Source organism: Myotis nattereri (genome assembly GCF_964212035.1).
Source record: "Myotis nattereri genome assembly, chromosome: 14".
NCBI lineage: Eukaryota > Metazoa > Chordata > Mammalia > Chiroptera > Vespertilionidae > Myotis > Myotis nattereri.
In genome coordinates, this window is record NC_138089.1 from 16,448,119 (window position 1) to 16,469,420 (window position 21,302).

The 21,302-nt window shown below is 40.9% G+C and overlaps 1 protein-coding gene across 1 annotated transcript in view; it reads left to right on the forward strand.

The window, feature by feature from the left end:
- Positions 1 to 675: 675 nt before the first annotated feature.
- LOC308529434 (protein CFAP20DC-like) overlaps positions 676 to 21,302 on the forward strand; it is a gene marked incomplete at both ends in the record, with an annotated part of 96,384 nt that continues 75,757 nt past the window's right edge. Inside the window, 4 exons of the mRNA XM_081105539.1 lie at positions 676 to 696; positions 3,554 to 3,643; positions 10,351 to 10,444; positions 19,326 to 19,398. Coding sequence (XP_080961665.1) covers positions 676 to 696; positions 3,554 to 3,643; positions 10,351 to 10,444; positions 19,326 to 19,398 — 278 coding nt within the window. The remainder of the gene's footprint in view (positions 697 to 3,553; positions 3,644 to 10,350; positions 10,445 to 19,325; positions 19,399 to 21,302) is intronic.

The window sequence follows — 21,302 nt, forward strand, 5'->3', positions numbered from 1 at the left end:
ACGTGAGGGCTCCATGACTCCATGCCTCTTTCCTGCAGCAACCTACCAGTTATCAGTGTTTACAACGAGGAGAGACAGAGGCGAGGGGACAGGTTTCCAGGAGAGCCCGGCTGAGTTTAAGCTTTTTCCGCAGACACAGACCGTGACCTAAGAAGGACGCACGTCACAGACCAGGCGGTCCACGAAGTCTCAGAGACTCCCTCAGTTGCCTGGGTAACGCTTACGTCACCACGTAGCCTCACGTGCCCGTTGGCTAGAGCACATACAGCGCAACGCGCAGGCGCCTGGTGAGAGCCAATGGGCGCGGCCGGAACGTTGGCGCCGCTCCGCGCCCTTTTCCGGTCGGACCCGGCGGCGGCCGGGCGGAGCGCCCGCGGAGCGCGCCTCCCTCTCCCGGCGAGTGGGCGGTTGTCTGTAGGTCGCCGGCGCCCCGTCTCTAGGTTACGCACACAATCACGCCCAGGGCCCGCCCAGGCGGCTGTGCCCTCCCACCTCGGGCTCCCCGGAGGCGGGACCGCGATGGTGCGGGTCGGGGGCCCGAGGTGGAGCTGACCCGCGGCCGGGAAGACCCTGGCCGAATTGGGGGCCAACCACGAAGCCCTTCCCTGCCGCCGACTGTCAGCCGTCTGGAAGCCCTGAACTCCGTGCCCCCCAAGCCCTGGCCCCCCTGCGGGAATGTTCAAAAATGAGTATCAGGTAACCCCAAACTGTCTCCAACCTGTCGATACAGCTTTTTCCTCTGGGGCGAGGTAGCGCCGGTTTGGATGCGGGCCGAGCTTCCCCCAGCCTCCCATTATTGTCTTTTTTCGGGGTAAGAAGAAATTAATGGATGAGCGGTCTTGATCCAAAAAGAAAGCAACTAACGTCTGGATGCAGGACCTGACCCTGTTCAGTCTCCGGCGCAGAGCTGCTCACGGTGCATTGGAATCCCAGAGATTCTAATTAACATACAGATCTTAAACCCCAGCCAGACCCCTGAATCGGGGCCCATAAATGCGCCTTGGTACCCACTTCTGATGCACACTGCGCAGCGAGCTGTTTAGAAGAGAGTGAATCAATGAATGTGCCCGTGAATGGGTCACACCAAGAAAGAAAGGAAGCTTTGGCTATAGGCTATTTTCTCCGAAACGGGTTCAGTTTCTCTTAAACGCTGGGGTATAGAAGGATCGCTTTTGCAGTGGTTCCCAACCTCGGCTGCACATTAGAATCACCTGGGAATCATTTTAAAATCCTGATTTCTGGGCCTCATCCTCCGGAAATTCTGTTTCTTTGTGACTAATGTTGTGGCCCCACCCCATAACAAAGAAACAGAATTTCCAGAGGATGAGGCCCAGAAATCAGGATTTTAGAAAGATTCCCAGGTGATTCTAATGTGCAGCCAAGGTTGAGAACCAGTGGCTTAGGGAGCACTTGTAAACACTGCAGGGTTCCTGACCCTCACCCCAGATCTAGTGGATCAGAATCTCCGTAGAGGGGGGCAGTGAATTTACCTTTGTAACAACTGTTCCCTCCCCTCCTCCCCCAGCCCTCCCCTCCAGCTCATGCTGATGCAAGTGGTCCAAAGATAACAGGGAGAAACTGATTCTGGGTCTTCCTGTCACCCTGAGGATCCTCGAGCATCTCAATACCTGACCTGCTCTCCTCACTTCGCTGGTGTCTCCCTTCCTGCCTTTTCTTCTCCCTGGTCTCCAGCCCTCCCCTCCCGACCCCTACCAGAGGTTGCACTCTATTCACAGTCTGTTTTCCATTCTGGTCCTACTGTGTGGTCCCAGTGCCAGAACAGTCCTCCACTGGTCTCCAACTCTCTGTTGCTTCTACCTTTTCAGCAAACACTACCTGCCTTCTTATGAGTGCCCCAAGAGTATTCTGCAGTTTTCTTCTATTCCAATCATTAGAATGATTTTAGGGAGTTTCGCTTAATATAGGTAAAATACATTGTGTTGTGTGTGTGTTTTTTTTTTTTTTTTAAAAAAAAGCATACTCCTGTGGGAAACTTGGATAACAGGAGAAAAAGAAATGGGGAGTGGCAGTTTTTTCTATCTCATCAAGGTATAAGGATTTTTCTTAAAATAAATAAGTAAAAGCTGCCTCATTTAAATTTCATAGTGAAATATGACCTGTCTCCAGAAGCTGTAGTAATTCTATCCACACACAGTTTGCACATAAAATGCCTAAGGAAGAAGAAATTAAATGTCTTAAGTGATTATGTGTTAAAACTCAAAACCAAAAATATATAATTGAGAAAGATTAAAAGCTGGAAATTCTTTACAAAAATCAGACAGATTTGCTCATATGCTGCTTATTATTCATACAGTCCATAAAAGAAAAACCCTATTTAGTCTTTATTTCATATTCTCAATTTCTTGCAATAAACTCTTCTTCAGAGATAATCATCTTGTTTAATTCCTCTCCTTTATATTAAAAGGACATGGAAATTCAGTAACGTGTGTGATGTTTTTACATAAGCATGTCCTTCCATGTTCTCAGGTGTACAGTAGGGAACACACAGCATATCTATTGGTAAGATTCTCTATTTTTTTTGTACAGATTAAGAAAAAAATTTTTATTTGTTGATTTTTTTTTATAGAGAGAAGGGGAGAGAGTGAGAGAGAGAAACATCGACTTGTTGCTCAACCCATTCATGCATTCATTTGTTGATTCTTGTGTGTACCCTGATGAAGAATCGAACCCACAACCTTGACATATCTGGACAACACTCTAACCAACTGAGCTCCTGGCCAGGGGCTTGTACAGATTTTATAAATCTCTAAATTAATTTGTATTAAATATACAGGGTAGGGCACAAGTAGGTTTATAGTTGTGAGTATGCAAAATAATTTATTCTTGTATTTTATTAATTTTATATTATTTTCTGTATGAACAACTATAAACCTACTTTTGCCCACCCGATATAAAAAGATTTACAGAAATGCTCGAAATAAGAATCATTCTCTTCTTCACTCCCAAACTTTTTTATCGACCAGACTAAAATAGTAACATGCCCTTTTTTTGAACAGTTATTACTGGCACTATTGAGCTTTGCTATGTGCAAGGTATTGTACTTGATGGTTTATATTTACTATCCTGTGTAATCCGACAATCCATTTTACAGGTGAAGAATCAAGAAGTTAAGTAACTCCAAGGTCAGGTAGTTAATAAATGGCAAAGCTGATATTGGAGCTCAGGCCAGTATGACTAAAAAGATAATTATCAGAATTTATTAGTCTGGGTTGAATAGCATGTTCTGTAAGCATGAGCTATACATGTCAAATAACTGAACCTTACACTAAGATATCATAAGGTTGTATGGCACAATTCATTTAATGTTTATCCTGCTTTAAAAATTTTCTTAAAATTTCTATTAATGAGAGGTGACTCAAATCAGAGCTGCTGTTGCTAGATACAATCTAGGTATAAAGTAGGATCATGTTTTCTCCCAGATCTGCTTACCTGACAGAAGCCTGAACAGTGGTTGTAGGCTATGTGATGGGTAGTATCTTCTCCTTAGCATTGTCTTTCACTGTAATGTAAATACTTCATTTTTTCTTTCTAGGGAGGTGCATTTGTTGAAATATTTAGTGCTCAGGGAAAAAATCCTGGAGCAAAGTGGAAGATCCTTGGAAGCCCATCTGTGATTTGGAAAGTAAGTGTGAGAAATTAGAGCCACCTAAAACATGGAAAGAAATGAGAGTAACTGTCTATAACAAAAAGGGCTCAGTCAGATTTCAGAACTGCTTTTCCTATTCATGCACCCCAAAATCTTCTCATGACATTGTGGGCTGCAGTCCTCCCAGACAGCACGCCTCACTTGTTTAAGGTTTAGGCATGCAGTTCGCAGCCCTCCTCTGAACACCAAATCCTGCCGTTTTAAGTGACTTCAGTGTCTGTGAGGAAAATCTCTCCAAACCCTTGGCTTCTCAGTTTCTTCTAATTTTTATTTTAATTTTTAACTTATTGATTGATTTTTAGAGGGAGAGACAGAGAAAGAAACATCAGTTTGTTGATCCACTTATTTGTGCATTCAATTGGTTGATTCTTATATGTGCCCTGACTGGGGATCAAACCTTGGTGTATGGGGATGGCACTCTAACCAACTGAGCTTCCTGGCAAGGGCCTCATTTTCTTGATTCCTTCATTTCTAATGACCTATCTCACTCTACTTTGCTGTACATGCCCTCTGTCATGCCCTGTACCTCACCACCATAAACTGCAGGAACTCTGAAATTTACTAAGTGAGATATCACAACATCCCTTCCGGCCCCAATCTTCAGTTCTTAAGGCTGCTTGCCCAGTTATTCCCACTATATTTGCTCTTCAACCTAATTGAGACTTTTAGGACATTCTACTTTCCCCATTGTTTAGTTTTATTTGTGTATTTTCTCTGTCTTCACTTCCTTTTCTCTCCAGCCCAGAATCCATAGTCCATGATTTCAATCAAGGCCCGGTCAAGACCTTGAATGCCCTTGCTTCTTGTCCTTTCATCATGCCTGCCTAGGAAACGCTCACCCTTTCTGAATTCCCAGTTATCTGTCTGCATCCGGCTTCTCGATACCTTTGGAGAAAATATCTACAGCCTCTTAGATTGATGGTGCTATAAATTTATCCTGAATATCCCATAAAGTTCTCTTAGTCTTTAAAATAATTTTCTCAATTTTCTTCAGGTTTCCAACCACCAACTCCCTATCCCCATCCCCACTCCACACCCAGATAGGTCCTCCTCACTCACTCACCAGACCACACCCCATTTCACTGGAAAAACCAATGCCATAGGTAGAAACTACCTCAGCTTGCTGCCACTAGATCTAAAGCCTATATCCATCCCTTTCTTCTTTTTCTCTTGTCTCCTGTCTACTGCAGAGAAAAATGCCTTTCTAAGGACTCAGTTCTATGGGTAACTTTTTAAAACTATTGAGTGCTGTTTACCAAGCATAGCATCAAGTACATTACATATGTAATCTGTACAATACCTTGTGAGATAGTTACATTTATGCGCCTTTTATAGACTGAGGCATGGAGAACGTAAGCAACTTGCTCACAATTATACAGCTCTTACTATGAATGAGAGATAAATGATGCTGTGAGGGTATATACCAGGGAAATTAGGAAAGCCTTCCCAAGGAAATGTCCTTTGATCTCTAAGAGCTAACTAGGCACTGGGTGAGGCTGGTGGAAAGCAGAGTATTTCAGGCAAAGGGAAAAGCATGCACGAAGTCCTGTGTCAGAAGAGAGCTTAGAATTTTTAGGAAACTGCAAGAAGGCTATGAAGGCTAGGATGCAGACAGGAGAGAGTGCAAAGTAGGAGATGGGGTTGGAAAAACTGGGCAGGGATCAGACTACGCAAGGACTTACGGACCACGTTGAAGATTTTGGTAACTGATTCCTTCATTTCTAATGACCTATCCCACTCTACTTTATGTGTATGTTCAACTTGTGGAATAAATAATACACTAGATGTATGTATATTCATTGCAAATACACAGGAGAAAGACAAGTATTACATGATCTCATTCATATGTGGAATCTAATGAACAAAATAAACTGATGAACAAAATTGATCCAGAGACGTAGAAGCATGGAACAGACTGATGAATCTCAGAGGGAAGGTGGTGGTGGGTGGGAAGAGATCAAATAAAGAACTTGTATGCAGCTCTCTCGAACCAAGATGGTGGCATAGGTAAACACCGGAGATTGCTGCCTCGCACAACCACTTCAAAAAAACAACTAAAAGACAGAGCGGACATCATCCAGAACCACAGGAAGGCTGGCTGAGTGGAAACTCTACAACTAGAAGGAGGGAGAGAAGCACACTGAGACTCAGAGGAGGTGCGGTGTGGAATTAGAGTGCAGAGGTATGGAGGCGCACGTGGAAAGGGCTGGCAACTGAGGACGCGACTGTCTTTTTCAATCGAGAGGGCAACACAGGCTCCCAACTGCTCTGAACGCCAGTTCCGGGCGAATCCCTGGAGACCCAGACTCATACAGGGAGAAACTGGAATGTCTGGCATTGGGCAGAACTCGAGGGGGGCTTTCTCTCAGAGGCGCTTGCAACGATTACCGTGGAACAGTTAGGCCCGGGTCCTCTTAGGGCAGGGCTGAGGATCAGCCATAGCTGTTTGCTCCACCCTGTTGATTCCCTGAGACCCCACCCCACCCAGGCTGTGCGCAGAGGCTTTTGCATATGAATGCCCTGGCCCTTTGCAATCTAAATTACCTAACTAACTGCAGCTGGGTCAGAGAGACCCAGAACATCCAAAAAGAAGACCCAAGGCCCCACAGCAGCTTGCATTGCTTCACAGTTGGGCCTCATCTCAGCACCTCCAAACTCCAAACAAAGAAGAGGAACCTGCAGATCTCTCCGTAGCTCCTGTTGGGTAGCCTCAGGAAGATGCTAAATTAGCGCCTCCTTAGAGATCCAAGAGCCAGTATACCCAGTGGTCAGAGTGGACCATCCAGATTACAACTCCTCAGATCCATAAGGGACATACTGTGGGCAGACTCAGTGAGCACCAAAGCCCCACTGAAGCAAGTCTTGCCCCATAAGGGTGTCTCCAGCACAGAAGTTCTCCCACTGTAGACACAGCTGATTCTCACAGCCAATTGGCCTTGAGGTCAATTCCTCCCAGTGATACCTACAACAATCAAGGCTTAACTACAACAAGACTGTGCACAAAGCCCACAAAGGGGTGCACCAAAAGTGTCTACCTCAGGTAATTGGGGAGGCTGAGCCACTGGGCCCTATAGGACACCTAGCACACAAAGCCACTCTACCAACACAGGCAAGCAGCCAAAATGCAGAGACAAAGAAACAGGTCACAAATGACAGAAATGGAGGAAAGCAAACTACTGGATATAGAGTTCAAAACCACGGTTATAAGGTTTTTCAAGAATTTTCTAGAAACCGCTGATAAATTTAGTGAGACCCTCGAGGATATGAAAAAGGACCAACTAGAAATTAAGCATACACTGACTGAAATAAAAAATATTATACAGAGACCCAACAGCATTCTAGAGGATCCCAAGAATCAAGTCAAAGATTTGAAATACGAAGAAGCAAAAAACGCTCAACCGGAAAAACAAAAAGAAAAAAGAATCCAAAAATATCAAGATAGTGTAAGGAGCCTCTGGGACAACTTCAAGCGTACCAACATCTGAATTATAGGGGTGCCAGAAGAAGAGAGAGCGCAAGATATTGAAAACCTATTTGAAGAAATAATGGCAGTAAAGTTCCCCTACCTGGTGAAAGAAATAGACTTACAAGTCCAGGATGCTCAGAGAACCCCAAACAAAAGGAATCCAAAGAGGACCACACCAAGACACATCATAATTAAAATGCCAAGAGCAAAAGACAAAGAGAGAATTTTAAAAGCAGCAAGAGAAAAACAGACAGTTACCTACAAGGGCGTACCCATACGACTGTCAGCTGATTTCTCAACAGAAACTATGCAGGTCAGAGGGGAGTGGCAAGAAATATTCAAAGTGATGAATACCAAGAACCTACAACCAAGATTACTTTACCCAGCAAAGTTATCATTCAGAATTGAAGGTCAGATAAAGCGCTTCACAGATAAGAAAAAGCTAAAGGAGTTCATCACCACCAAACCAGTATTATATGAAATGCTTAAAGGTATCCTTTAAGAAGATAAGTAATTTGATGAAAAGAATAAACTGGTGAATATAATAGAATCAGGGACATTGAAAGGGAGTGGACTGAGGACAGTGGCAGGGGTAAGGGCAGAAGGTGGGGTGGGAACCGGGTGGAGGAGAGCTATAGGGGGAAAAAAGAGGAACAACTGTGATAATCATCTAATAAAAGAGAAACATGGTAATTAGCATACGTCCGCTACCCTTCCCATTGGCTAGTCAGCGAGATATGCAAATTAATTGCCAGCCAAGATGGTGGCTGGCAGCCAGGCAGCTTGAAGCTAACATGAGGCTTGCTTGCTTCAGTGACAGAAGAAACCAACGTTCCCCGCCTGCCTTGCCAGCCTCTGAGCTTGCAGTTTGAAACATTGTTACAAATATAGAAGCTAAACAAAACCCCAGAAACCTGCTTTCAGCCCGCCAGGATCTCAGAGCTGGAGTTGATACAGTGTTTCGACTACAGAACCCAAACAAACCAGATACCTGCTTTCAGCAGCAGAGGCCTCAGAGCTGGAGCCAGAGCTAAAGCTGGCCCAGAATAAAAAAATAGAAAAAAGAAAAAAAGGAGCAGTTGGGAGCTTGAGTCACCCACCAGCCTGAAAACAGCCCTCAGCCCCTCACCCAGTCTGGCCAGGCACCCCAGTGGGGACCCCCACCCTGAAGGGTGTGTGACCAGCTGCAAACAGCCATCATCCCCTCACCCAGGCTGGCCAGGCACTCCAGTGGGGACCCCCACCCTGATCCAGGACACCCTTCAGGGAGAACCAGCCGGCCCCCACTTGTGTACCAGGCCTCTATCCTATATAGTAAAAGGGTAATATGCCTCCCAGCACCGGGATCAGCGGAGCTGAGAGGCCTCCCGGCACTGGGATCAGTGTGACGGGGCAGGGCCCAAACCCCCTGATCGCCCTGCGGCTCTGTGTGTGACAGGGGGCGGAGCCACAACCTCCCTATCCGCCCTTCTCTGTTCGTGACGGGAAGGCGCCCCAACCCCCTGATCAGCCCTGCTCTGCGCCTGATAGGGGGGAGCTCCCCAACCCCCTGATCGCCCTGCTGCTCTGTGTGACAGGGTGCGGCGCCCCAACCCCCCCTGCCCCCCACAGGCCCTGCTCTGTGTGTGACGGGGTAGAGCCATAACCTCCCCATCGGCTCTGCCCTGAGTGTGACAGTGGCGGTGCCTCAACCCCCTGATTGGCCCTGCTCTGTGGGAGATAGAGGGTGGCGCCCCAAACCCCTTATCTGCCATGCTCTGTGCGTGACCGGGGGCGGGGGGGGGAGCTCCCCAACCCCCTGATGGGCCCTGCTCTGTGCGTGACGGGGGCAGTGCCCCAACCCCCTGATTGGCCCTGCTCTGTGCGTGACTGGGTGGCTCCGCAACCTCCCCATTGACCCTGCCTTGAGTGTGACAGGGGGCGGTGCCCCAACCCCCTAATCGGCCCTACCCTGAGCTTGACTGAGGGTGGCATCGCAACCTCCCGATCCTGCTCTGTGCATGACAGGGACGGCGCCCCAACTCCCCAATCGGCCCTGCTCTGAGCTGGACCAGGGGCTGCACCTAGGGATTGGGCCTGCCCTCTGCCAGCAGGTCGTTATCTCCCGAGGGGTCCCAGACTGGGAGAGGGCACAGGCCGGGCTGAGGGACCCCTCCCCCCCCCCCAGTGCATAAATTTTTTGCACCGGGCCTCTAGTCTGAATAATAAAGATTTAATTTAAAAAAAAAAGAACTTGTATGCATATATACATAACCCATGGACCCAGACAGTAGGGTGTTGAAGGCCTGGAGGGGGCCTGGGGTGGGTTAGAAGGGGTTAATGGGGGAACAAAGGGGGAAGATATGTAATACTTTCAACATAAAGATTTATTAAAAAAATAAAATAAAAAATATAGATTAAAAAACCCCACAAATACATAGGAGATGCTTTAGTGATAGACATAATATAAATTTATTAAAATGTTACTTAATTCTTAGCAGCTATTAGATACAATGCATTTCTTAATACAAAATGGGAGAGTGGGAGGATCTGTGAATTATTTTAATGTGAAAAAGATCTTTTATACTCAAAGATTGGGAATTTGTTTCATAAAAATATAACCATTTACATTACCACTTTGATTCATGTTTGTTTGTTTGTTTTCTGTTTCTCCAACCTTAGTTTTTTAGGTTACTTTAATTAACTGTAGTACTTTAATTTGTACTGATGTTAAGTAAATGATATGGAACTTCCAAGTTGGAGCACTAGTTTTTTTTAAAAAAGGCAATGATTAATTCTGTATGAGCCATGGCCAAAGACCAAGGACCTTTCAGACTAGATGCAGCATAGGTTAGATGATTTATTATACTGTAACAGAAGTGATGTCAGCTTGTGCTGCTAGACAGAAACACACAGATCAAAGGAGAGGAAGAGAAATAAACTCCGGAAACTCAAAATTAGTTACTTGAGAATCCCTAAGAAGCTTGGAGAACTTTTTATCGTTTGGAGGAAGAGTGCCTACTCAATATAATAGAGAATTTGCCAAGTGGCTTAGTGTGGCTTCTGTATTCCAGTTCCCAGCAAGTCTTAGGGCGAGAGTATCAAGGCCTAAGTCTACTTTTAAGTCATTTGAATCTGGAACTTGTTTCTTGTGAGTTTTTAGCTCTAATTTTATAATAGAAGCCAAACAACATATTAGTACTTTTCAATTACCACTGTTTTCATTTTTGTTCTATAGGAGTTTGATAAAGAAGTGAAAAGTTTTGTGTTTGTCCTGGAAGGCAGCAGTCAGACAAACAAAATTCAGTTACCAAAGGAGAATAAGCAAATCCGTAAGTAAGATTTTTAACCTTGAAACTTAACATTTGATGCTTGAAATTATTCCTTTAAGTCTCATACACATACATTAGTTTGACTTTTACTTGCACCTGTTGACATGAACCTGATAAGATTTTTTTTAAAAATTTAGAAAGTAACCTTATGCCAGGTTTTTTTTGTTTTTGTTTTTTTAATATTCTGCTTCACTTTACTAGAAATCTACCAGTATTTTTAAGATTTAAAGAACTATTTAATGACCATTAGTTGTAATAGTGATGGTATTTATTGAGCATTTACTGTGTGCCTGACTTCCTAAGCATTTCACATTTAACTCTTTTAATCTTCACTGTAGCTCTTCTATAGATCAGCACGCTGAGGTTGGTTCCTTATCAAAAAATCAGGTAGTCAAGACTAAGCTTTGAAATAAACTCAGGAGTTCCTAAATTATAGGAAATTAATTTGTTAGAAAACAATTATGTAAAATACAATAGAAGGCACTGTTTAGTGACATATTAACTTATATACCTTTAAAAATATTAATATCTAATAAATATAGATATTAACATGTGCTTTAACAAAAGCTCAAGGAGTAGATTTCAATTCTTTCTTACTTTGGAAATTAGAGTCAGCATTCTAAAGCAGAAGAAACCCTAAGAGATCACCTACATTTAGGATCAGAAGCCATTATTGGCAAAACTGGGGTTAAAATTTGAGGCTCTGCCACCAAATTAGGCTTTGAGTAAACTGATGTGATTTAAGAAATAGAATTTTTCAAAATGATTATTCAGATTTTCATCAACTTTGTCCTATGTTTTAACCATAGATTTTAGGTAATTTAGTAAATATAAGTAGCCAGTTACTTTTTACATTCATTTCTTTCTTCATTCATTCATTAAAAACATTTATTGAATACTACTGTGTACCAGATACTATGAAAAGACTATGCCAAAACCGGTTTAGCTCGGTGGATAGAGCGTCGGCCTGCGGACTGAAGGGTCCCAGGTTCGATTCCGGTCAAGGGCATGTACCTTGGTTGCGGGCACATCCCCAGTAGGAGGTGTGCAGGAGGCAGCTGGTCGATGTTTCTCTCTCATCGATGTTTCTAACTCTCTATCCCTCTCCCTTCCTCTCTGTAAAAAATCAATAAAAATATATTAAAAAGAAAAGAAAAGAAAAGACTGTTCTTGGTACCTGATTTTTCTCATTTTAATTCAGTTTTCTAAATTTTCATAGACTCTGTGCTTTATCTACCATTTCAAGCTACTACGTGCATATTTTAGAGCTCTGAGACATAAGCCAAGCCATAGAAGTTATAGATGGAAGATGGTTAACTTTAAAATGGTTTGCCAGTGTTTCTTTCTTAAATAAAATAAAAAGCAGAAACTTGCAGAGAAGGAATAATCATTGTTAAAATAATTTTTATTAGTTTACTACAATTTTACAAATCATGATTTCCTCACAGTTCCTTTTTTTTTTTAGTATATTTTTATTGATTTCAAAGAGGAAGGGAGAGGGAGAGAGAGAGAGAAACATCAATGATGATGAGAGAGAATCATTGATTGGCTGCCTCCTGCATGCCCCCTACTGGAGATCGAGCCTGCAACCCAGGTATGTGCCCTTGACCGGAATTGAATCTGGGACCCTTCAGTCCGTAGGGCTACGCTCTATCCACTGAGCCAAACCGGCCTGGGCCAGTTCCTTTTCTTTTAATAGAGTATTTTTCATTTTTACAAAAATTTATACGTATAAATGAGATAAACTAAGATGAGCCAGGGAAATGTGTCTGAAACTAGGTTATTCTTACAGGAGACATGTTTCATCTTTTTTAAGGTTATTGACTTTGTGAGAGAGATACATTTGATTTGCAGAAACATAACTTAATGTAATCCAGTGTTCTTTTGTTGTTGTTTTTCTTATTGTTGGCCTGTACTTCCATGTGATGCCCTCAGCATCAATGTACATAATCATGTTATTGACAAAATCAAACCACTCCTTGTAACCTTTCTCAGTTGGCTCTGAAAAATTTCTCCTCTTCCAAAGGTTCAGTGTCTAAAGACAAGCTCCCTTTCCTACTTTTTTTTTTTCTTTTTAGTTTTTTTCTTAATCCCTCTACCACCTCCCTTTTCCTACTTTTATCTAAAAAAATTTTTTAGGAATTTTTAACTTGTTATATAATTGCTTTTTAAATGGAAAGATGATAGTTTTAATTGGAAGAAATGGAAGAATCTGTTAATGTGTTTTTTGTGCAATGCCCTGGAATTAAAAATTAATCTGGCTCTTCTGTAGGATGTGCAACACTGTAACAAATGAAACAGTTTATACAGTCTGTAAGATTAATTAATTGTAATTTTTGTACTAATGCCTTTAAGATTATTTGTAATTTTAGATAACAGCTTTATAGTTATTTTTGCTTCTATAAAATGACCTTCTGTGTGAAGTTGTTATGGTTAAATTTAAATTAAATGTTCTGCCTTGAATAGAGTATTGGCTTTCAATTACCATTTCTAAATTTAGTTCAGTTACCATTATATATTTCTATTTTAAGAGTAAACATTCACTTTATTTATACAGATTTGAAATTAGCTACCCCATTATGTGTTTCCTACTATATTAGGTGCTTCTGAAGAAAGTTTAATAATAAAATTAAGTATGTTTAACTTTTTATTTTAAATAGTACTATTTCTGAATTACACTTGAATATCTCTCAGTATGTCAAAGTTTTTTTGGTTTTGTTTTATTTATTTTTACTCAGCATCTTATCAAATAAACTGATATTAATTATTAGATTGTACACTTCTCCAGTGTAGGAATCTTGCATCATCTATTTTATACCCCTGACTAATGTATTGTATATAGTTGGTGTTTAATAAGTTTGTTAAATTTGTCACATAAACAAACTATAACAATTTAGGTTATAATTTCTAAATGTAACCAGCTTCCCTTGATAAGGAGACTTGAGTAAATTATTAGCCAGATAAGTAAGTCCACACTGCTCTTCACCCTGGTACTTGTTATATCGACTAGAGGCCTGATGCACGAAATTTGTGCATGGAAAGGGTCCCTAGGCCTGGCTGGTGATCAGGCCAATTTTTGGGGCAACCAGCAGGGTGATTGGGGAGGGCTTCCCCCCCCCCCCCACTGGCACCCGCCTTGGCTGGCCTGGTGCCGCCCACTCACCAACCCCACTCCCCGCCACTACCACCGAGCTCCTCCCTCTGGTCATCTCCCTCTACAGGACGACCGGTAGGGTGATTGGGGGGCCCCCCTGGCACCTGCCTTGGCTGGCCTGAGGCCTGCAGGCTGGGGGCAGCTCCTGCATTGAGCATCTGCCCATTGGTGGTCAGTGCGCATCATAACGACTGGTCATTTCACCAGTTGTTCCACCATTCTGTCTCTTTGCATATTTGGATTTTATTATATAGGATGCCCCTATGGGACTGGGACTTTCTGTGTGAGGCTCAGCTTTGAAACAATTTTTTCTCTGCTTGTGGTGTCTGAGCCCATTTGCATGTCTGGGGACCAGCATCTCTGAAGCCCTGTGTTAATCCAAGTTCCAGCTGCTCTGGAGGGTGAAGTCATCTTTATGAGGTGCTCCCCAAACCTCCCCCGGCCCCCACTTCGATGTTCTTTTTAAAATAAATCTCATTATGAATTCTTCTGTTTAAAACGTTTCAATGGCACTGACTTTACCACTGTACTGATAGTGCTCTTGTCAGAGTCACTAGTGATCGCTGTACTCCTGATTCCGTTGGCCAATTCCAGCCCTCATTTTGCTTATCATCTCAGCAGCGTTTGACCAGGTTGACACCCTCCTCCTTGATATGTTTTCTTCATTCATCTTCCAGGATGCCCACTGCTAGTTTCCTTCCTGATTCTCTGTTCTTCCCTCTTAGTTTCCTTTCATGGTTCTTCCTCTTCTCCCTAACCCAACTTTATGTTGCAGTGCGCCTGGACCTCGTCCCTGACCCTCTATTTACATTTACTCCCTAGTTTATACCATGTCTGTCTTATTCCAGCTTGTATTTCCAGCTCAGACTTCTCTCTCAAACTTCCAACTTGTGTTTTCAGCTGCTTACTTGACATTTCCACTTGGACAGGCTTTGCCCTAGATATTCCTCCTCCTCCTCTAGCACACAACCCCATCTCAGTCGTTAGGTAACTTGTCTTTTCAATTGTTCAAACAAAAACTCTTAAATTAACCTGATTTTTTTTTCTCTTCATTCAGTCCATTAGGAAGATCTTATTGGTTCTGTGTTTAAGTTAGAGTCATTCTCTGCTTCTTGCCACCCTCTAATGCAGCGGTTCTCAACCTGTGGGTCGCGACCCCTTTGGCAGTCGAACGACCCCTTCACAGGGGTCACCTAAGACCATCCTGCATATCAGATATTTACATTACGATTCATAACAGTAGCAACATTACAGTTATGAAGTAGCAACGAAAATAATTTTATGGTTGGGTCACAACATGAGGAACTGTATTTAAAGGGCCAGAAGTTTGAGAACCACTGCCCTAATGCTACCACCCTGGCCCAAGCCACCATTATCTCATGCTTGGAATACTGCAGTAGACTTCTAATTGGCCTCCCTGTTTCTGACTTGCCTTTTGTTGTCAATTTAGTGGCTATCACGATACTTGTCAATGTAAGGCACTCCCCTGCTGAAAATGTTCCATCTCTCTCAGAGTAAAAACCAAAGATCTATAGGACCCTGCAGGATTGGTGCCCTCTTAACTCCCTAACCCTGTCTCATATAATTCTTTCCCTAGTTCCCTCTGCCGCAACTATACAGGTCTCCTTGCTGTTTTCAAACATAGCCTGGTACCTTATCACCCTAGCACCTGTGTTCAAGCTGTACCCTCTGCCTAGAGCTTCATTTTCCCAGACTCCCCTTCTTCAGGCCTTAACCCTGACCTGTGCTTTAGATCCTTCCCGCACTTTTGATCGTTTTTAGCATGCTCTGCTTCTTCCAATAGTTCTTACTACCATTTAACACGCTATTTATTTACTTACTTATTTATTTACTTGTTTATTTTTCTCACCATTACCAGAAAGTTACTGCCACCAGCACAGAAATTTAGTCTATTTTGTTTGCCTAAAACAGTGCCTGGCACCATAGTAGACATCCAGTAACTTCGTTGAATAAATTAGTGAATATATGAGTGGCTTCCCATTGATTTTAGGATGACTATACCAGTGATGGCAAACCTATGACATGCGTGTCAGAGGTGACACACGAACTCATTTTTTTTTTGGTTGATTTTTCTTTGTTAAATGGCATTTAAATATATAAAATAAATATCACAAATATAAGTCTTTGTTTTACTATGGTTGCAAATATCAAAAAATTTTTATATGTGACACGGCACCAGAGTTAAGTTAGGGTTTTTCAAAATGCTGACACGTGGAGCTCAAAAGGTTCGCCATCACTGACCTATAACCTTCACATGGCCTTCAAGGCCCTAAAATCAGGGGTGGGCAACTTTTTGACTCGAGGGCCACAATGGGTTCTTAAACTGGACTGGAGGGCCAGAACAAAAGCATGGATGGAGTGTTTGTGTGAACTAATATAAATTCAAAGTAAACATCATTACATAAAAGGGTACGGTCTTTTTTTTTTTTTTTAGTTTCATTCATTTCAAACGATTCGGCCCGCGGGCCATGGTTTGCCCACGGCTGCCCTAAATGATTGAGTTCCTAGCTATTTGCCAGCCTTATCTCCTGCTGCTTTTCACCTACTGACTTTCCCATCTGACTGTTAGGCCTTTAAATTCACCTTTTTCATCACATGATAGAATATTCCCTTTCCCTGTAAAATGTGTTCCTAGCTGAATTCCAATGTCATTTCTTTAAGAAAATCTTCATTCATCGTCCCTTTCCCTCTAAGGACCCATGATTATATGCTTTCACAGCATCCTGACCTTCTCCTTCATGGAACTAGACAATAAATTCTAAGGGGTCAGAGACCTTGTCTATCTTACTCACTACAAAAACTTCAGCACTGTCTTATACATAGTAGACGTTCAATAAATCTTTATTGAATAGATCTAATTTAATCCATACAAATAAGCCTATAATTTATAACTCTAAATTATTGATCCAGTTTTACACATGAAAAGTAAAAGGGCCCAGACAGGTTTTCTCATTTGCCCAAGGGATGTGGAATAACCCATAATGAAGGCATAACTGTTTCCTGTCGTCTGTATTGAAGTGGAGAGGTACAGGTCAGTGCTGTTTATGCCAGGGCTGTGATTGGAACCAGTAAATAGTTTCAGCATGACTTACCAGGTCACTCCTAAAGGATGACTAGTCCCAACTCCTTGTATATGAGGTGTACAGCTGTCATTTTCTATAAGGAAACAACTGGAACACCAGTGTTTAAACATCTAATGGTATTTTACCAGTTAAATTTGTTTCTAAAATATTCAAAAGAAAAAAGGACCTGACCCCTTAAAAATAGAGGTAGTTTGTCTCAGGCAAGAATAGATTATAAAACTGTAGAAACCTGCATATTTCAATAAAAAGACTACATTTTTATGAATTTTATGTGCATAATGGGCATTTTTTGACTAAGCAGTTCCACATTCAGCATTACTTAGAGTAATTTTAAATATAATGTAGACATGAAGAGTCCATTTGAATTTACTAGGCTACTAGAAAAAAATATTACTATAGAATTTATATAGCTATTCTAACACACGGGATCAGTGTATGTCAAACGTTATTAAAGTACTTTTTTCTTTGTTAGATCATCACCATATAGTATTGTCATACTTCTTTTAATCTTAGAAGTGGAGACTTTTGGAAACTAGGGCTTCTCTGTATGTGAGAAAGTTGCATTATAAAGGTTTCCTTTTTTGAGGGCAAGTGTCTTTCATATCTAAAAATGTTCATACAAAAATGCCCTGTATGTGTAGCTCTTTGTGTTTGAAAAGAACAGTGCTGATTCAGTGAGATTTGTGACATATATTAGGGACCTTTTGTAAAGACTGCATTTCATTTATCCTGGTGCTCCCTCAGCTCTATTTACAGAGACGTTGTGCAGTGGAAAAACACCCAAGGGCCAATCAGTGGAAGATGCAAGAGAGAGATTGATTAACAATGAGTTGTTAATTAATGAGTTGTTGATTAACAATAAGTTGACCTCATTTTGGTATCTTATTTTGGTTTTGTAGTCCAGGACCCTAGTTGCCTTACTGGCTTTTCCCATAAATATGGTAGAATCTGGTTCCTGATGAATTTTCTAAGGTCAGAACCTGTAATTCCCTATTTTTAATATATTTTATTGATTTTTTTACAGAGAGGAAGGGAGAGGGATAGACAGTTGGAAACATCGATGAGAGAGAAACATCGATCAGCCAACTCCTGCATGCCCCCTCCTGGGGGGATGTGCCCTCAACCAAGGTACATGCCCTTGACCGAATTGAACCTGGGACCCATCCACTGAGCCAAACCGGTTAGGGCCCCTATTTTTATTATATTGCTTACTCTACAAATAGGTCTCTGGTCAGTTTATAAGCTTTGGGTTTTTGTTGTTTGTTTGTTTGTTTTAATCCTCACCTGAGGATATGTTTTTATTGATTTTTAGAGAGAGAGGAAGGGGAGAGAAAGATCAATGTGAGAGAGAAGCATTGATCAGTTGCCTCCTGGATGGGCCCTGCCTGGGAATCGAACCCTCAACCTTTTGGTATACAGGACAATGCTCTAACCAACTGAGTCACCTGGCCACTTAGTGTTTTAAGCAAAAGTTATCCTGTTTGTTTGATTTGAAAATAGTGGGCATATTTAGTTTTTAGAAACTAAATTTCAGGTTGTTCAGAAATGTTGTTCAACAGTTTATCTAGAATTATAACCCAGAAGGTCTTTATATAGACTATATAAACATGTATTAGTACTTTAAAATACTTAAATTTGTTAAGCCTACTAAGTTAGAATAAATAGAAAACAACATGCATTTTAGACCAATTGCCTTCTTTTATCCATGCATTAGCCTGTACTGTGAGATTTGTAAGAAAGGTCAGATAAATCAAAACATTTCCATATTTTTCCCAAAGTCCCACATCAGGAAAAAAGTTCCTAAAAGTTATGTTTTGAAAAGTAGTGATACTAAAACATCCATTAAACGTATCATAATTGAGAGATTAAGCAGAAGTTCAAAGCCTAAGAGGGAAGGAATTAAGTGACTGAATCTGAAGAGGTAATATGAAATTAATCGATTTTGAAGCAGTTATAGACTTCACCTATCAAAAGTGCCAAGGGATTGGTATTTCTCCAAATATTTTTTTAATAAAGATGAAGCCGGTGGTGGGGAATAAGAGTTATCAGCATTAGATTAATTAAAAGTGTGTTAAATTAACAAAAGGTATTATAAATGAAAATATGTTTCTCCATCCATCTCAATGTGGTCACTACGTTTAAAACCATATAAACCTTCAGTGAGAATTGCTTTTCTTGGTCTATTTTTTTTTTATTAGGTTGTTTAGTACACTTAAAACTGTCAGTGAATAAAAATAATTGCTCCAAGCTTTTATGGCTGCCTTGATAGGAATCTATAGTTCAGTTTTATATGTCTCTATTGAATTCAGTTCTATGTGTACATTCTCTCCTAAACTATTAAAAATAGTAAAGAAAAAATTATTTTTTAAATTTTCATAAAAATTTTACCAAGCCTACAGATGGGACTTTAAAAGACAACATTTGTTGTTAGAGTTTGATTTGATTTTCATCAATGTTTTGCTTTAATAATGATGCTGTAACGCATGGGCAGTGCTATTGCAGTTCTTTATATTACTGAAATACTAAAAGCTTAAGCTTGTTGGTGGCCTTCGATTGTGTTTGTTTATATGCACATATAAATGGTTTGGACATGTGAATGTATCTTTTCCCCCTCTCATTCTAGTTGGACTGATCCAGAGGTTTCTTGTACTTCAGATTTACATACCCCTGGGACAAGACTTCTCCACTGAATTGCTGTAAGATATACAGAACTTCTTTCAATGTTTTATATGTTTGAGACATTTGATCAATTAAAGCAATACGAAGTCATTAATTACAAGTGGCAGTTTTTGCATTAAAGAACAGTGACTTATCAAGTTGACATAAAGTAATTAAACTAATTTAATCATATTTCTTAGATATCACTGTAGTCTAGCATTTCCCTGAGGGAAGGAAGCAAATTTAATCTGTTTTAAAAAAATATCAAAGGATTATGAATTTTATAATAAACAACCTATAACTTGAAGAAATAAATAATCCAAAATTTTGAAATTTTGGTTCAAATGGGGGTCAGCAATGTTATGTTTTATGCTTTCTGCTTTTTAAAACTATGTTTGGTTTAAATTTGACTGAAATACCTTGTTTTAATGTTGCTCAGTTAGAAATGTTGGTCCTTTCTGATATATAGATGGTTTGGAATGTATTCATTTCAAATGACCTTTCTATAATCAGATTATTTAGCAAAAATGAGAATATACAACTATTACTCAGTTGTGCAATCTGTTGTCTGAGATAATTCAAGAATGAAGATATTTGATTTGTACACTCATATAGAATTTGAATATTATTTAAGATTTAATTAATACAGGGTGGGGCAAAATAGGTTTACAGTTCATATGGAAAATAATACAATAATTAATAAATAATACTACAAGAATAAACTGTGTTTCATGTACTCACAGCTATAAATCTACTTTTGCTACTTCCTTTACATTTATATATTTTCATTATAGCATTGCATTTAAAGTATGCTATTTTCTAAATTTTTTCTTTTGTAATTAATAGCTGTCCAAGGTCTAAGCTTAGACTTTTATTTTCCCTGCTGGAATAAGTGGCTTTTCCTAATAATGAAGGTAATTTTGTACTGGAAACACTAGTACAAACTAAGAGAAAGGAAGAGCTTCCTTAATAAAATGCAAATAACATAAATTTGAGGTTATTCTTTTCTCTTTATGTGAATTAGAATATTAACAATTTTTGAAGGTGTTGCTAAAATATGAATTTTAACTAGTAATATACAATCTTGTTTTGGTAAAGGATAGATGGAACAATTTGTACCTTTGTTTTGTTCAACTTTAAACCTCAGTGAATGTCTAAGGTTTTCTATTATCGTTTGCCTTGGTTACTAAGATTCTTTAAAATAGTTCTTACAGTGATAGGACCAAAACATTATTTGTTGCTCTTAAGAATCCTTTTCTGGTTCTGTAGAAAGAACATTTTTAAGACTCTAACGGCATACTACTTGTACAGAGAGTACCATAGAAAGCTTTATTTTTAGTGTAGGGGAAATGGCTTCCTACCAAATGGAAGAAAGAAAATTATAAATATATATTTTTAATATATTTTTATTGATTTCAGAGAGGAAGGGAGAGGGACAGAGAGATAGAAACTGAAAGGACAGAACAGGACTGATAGCTGTGTCCCTAACCCTTCTTCCAAGAAAAAGCCGCAGAATGTATCAGTTACTCAGCCTGCCCTTATCTCGGCCAATGGGAAAGCGGGGGAAACTAGCCCAAGGCCAAAAGTATGCTAGCCACCCCCTTGTCCTTGTGTAACCAGACCCTAGCTGCACCCTGCCTTTGCGTCATTAGCCCCCGGCCCTCACCCAACCAACCGGAATTGGCCAAATCAGTGGTCAGAGTGTGCCCCCACCCCCTGACCCCAAGCCCTGTAAATTCTTTGTTCTCTTGGAACTCCGGGCTCTCTCGCACCCTATCGAAACATCGGTAGGGGGGGCAGAGGGACCAAGCCCCGGGCTTGAATAAAGACTCTGTGCTTTTGCATCGGACTCAGTGCTCCCTGGTGATGTCCTTTGGGGATCTTGAAATCTGGGCATAACAGAAACATCAATGATGAGAGAGAATCATTGATAGCTGCCTCC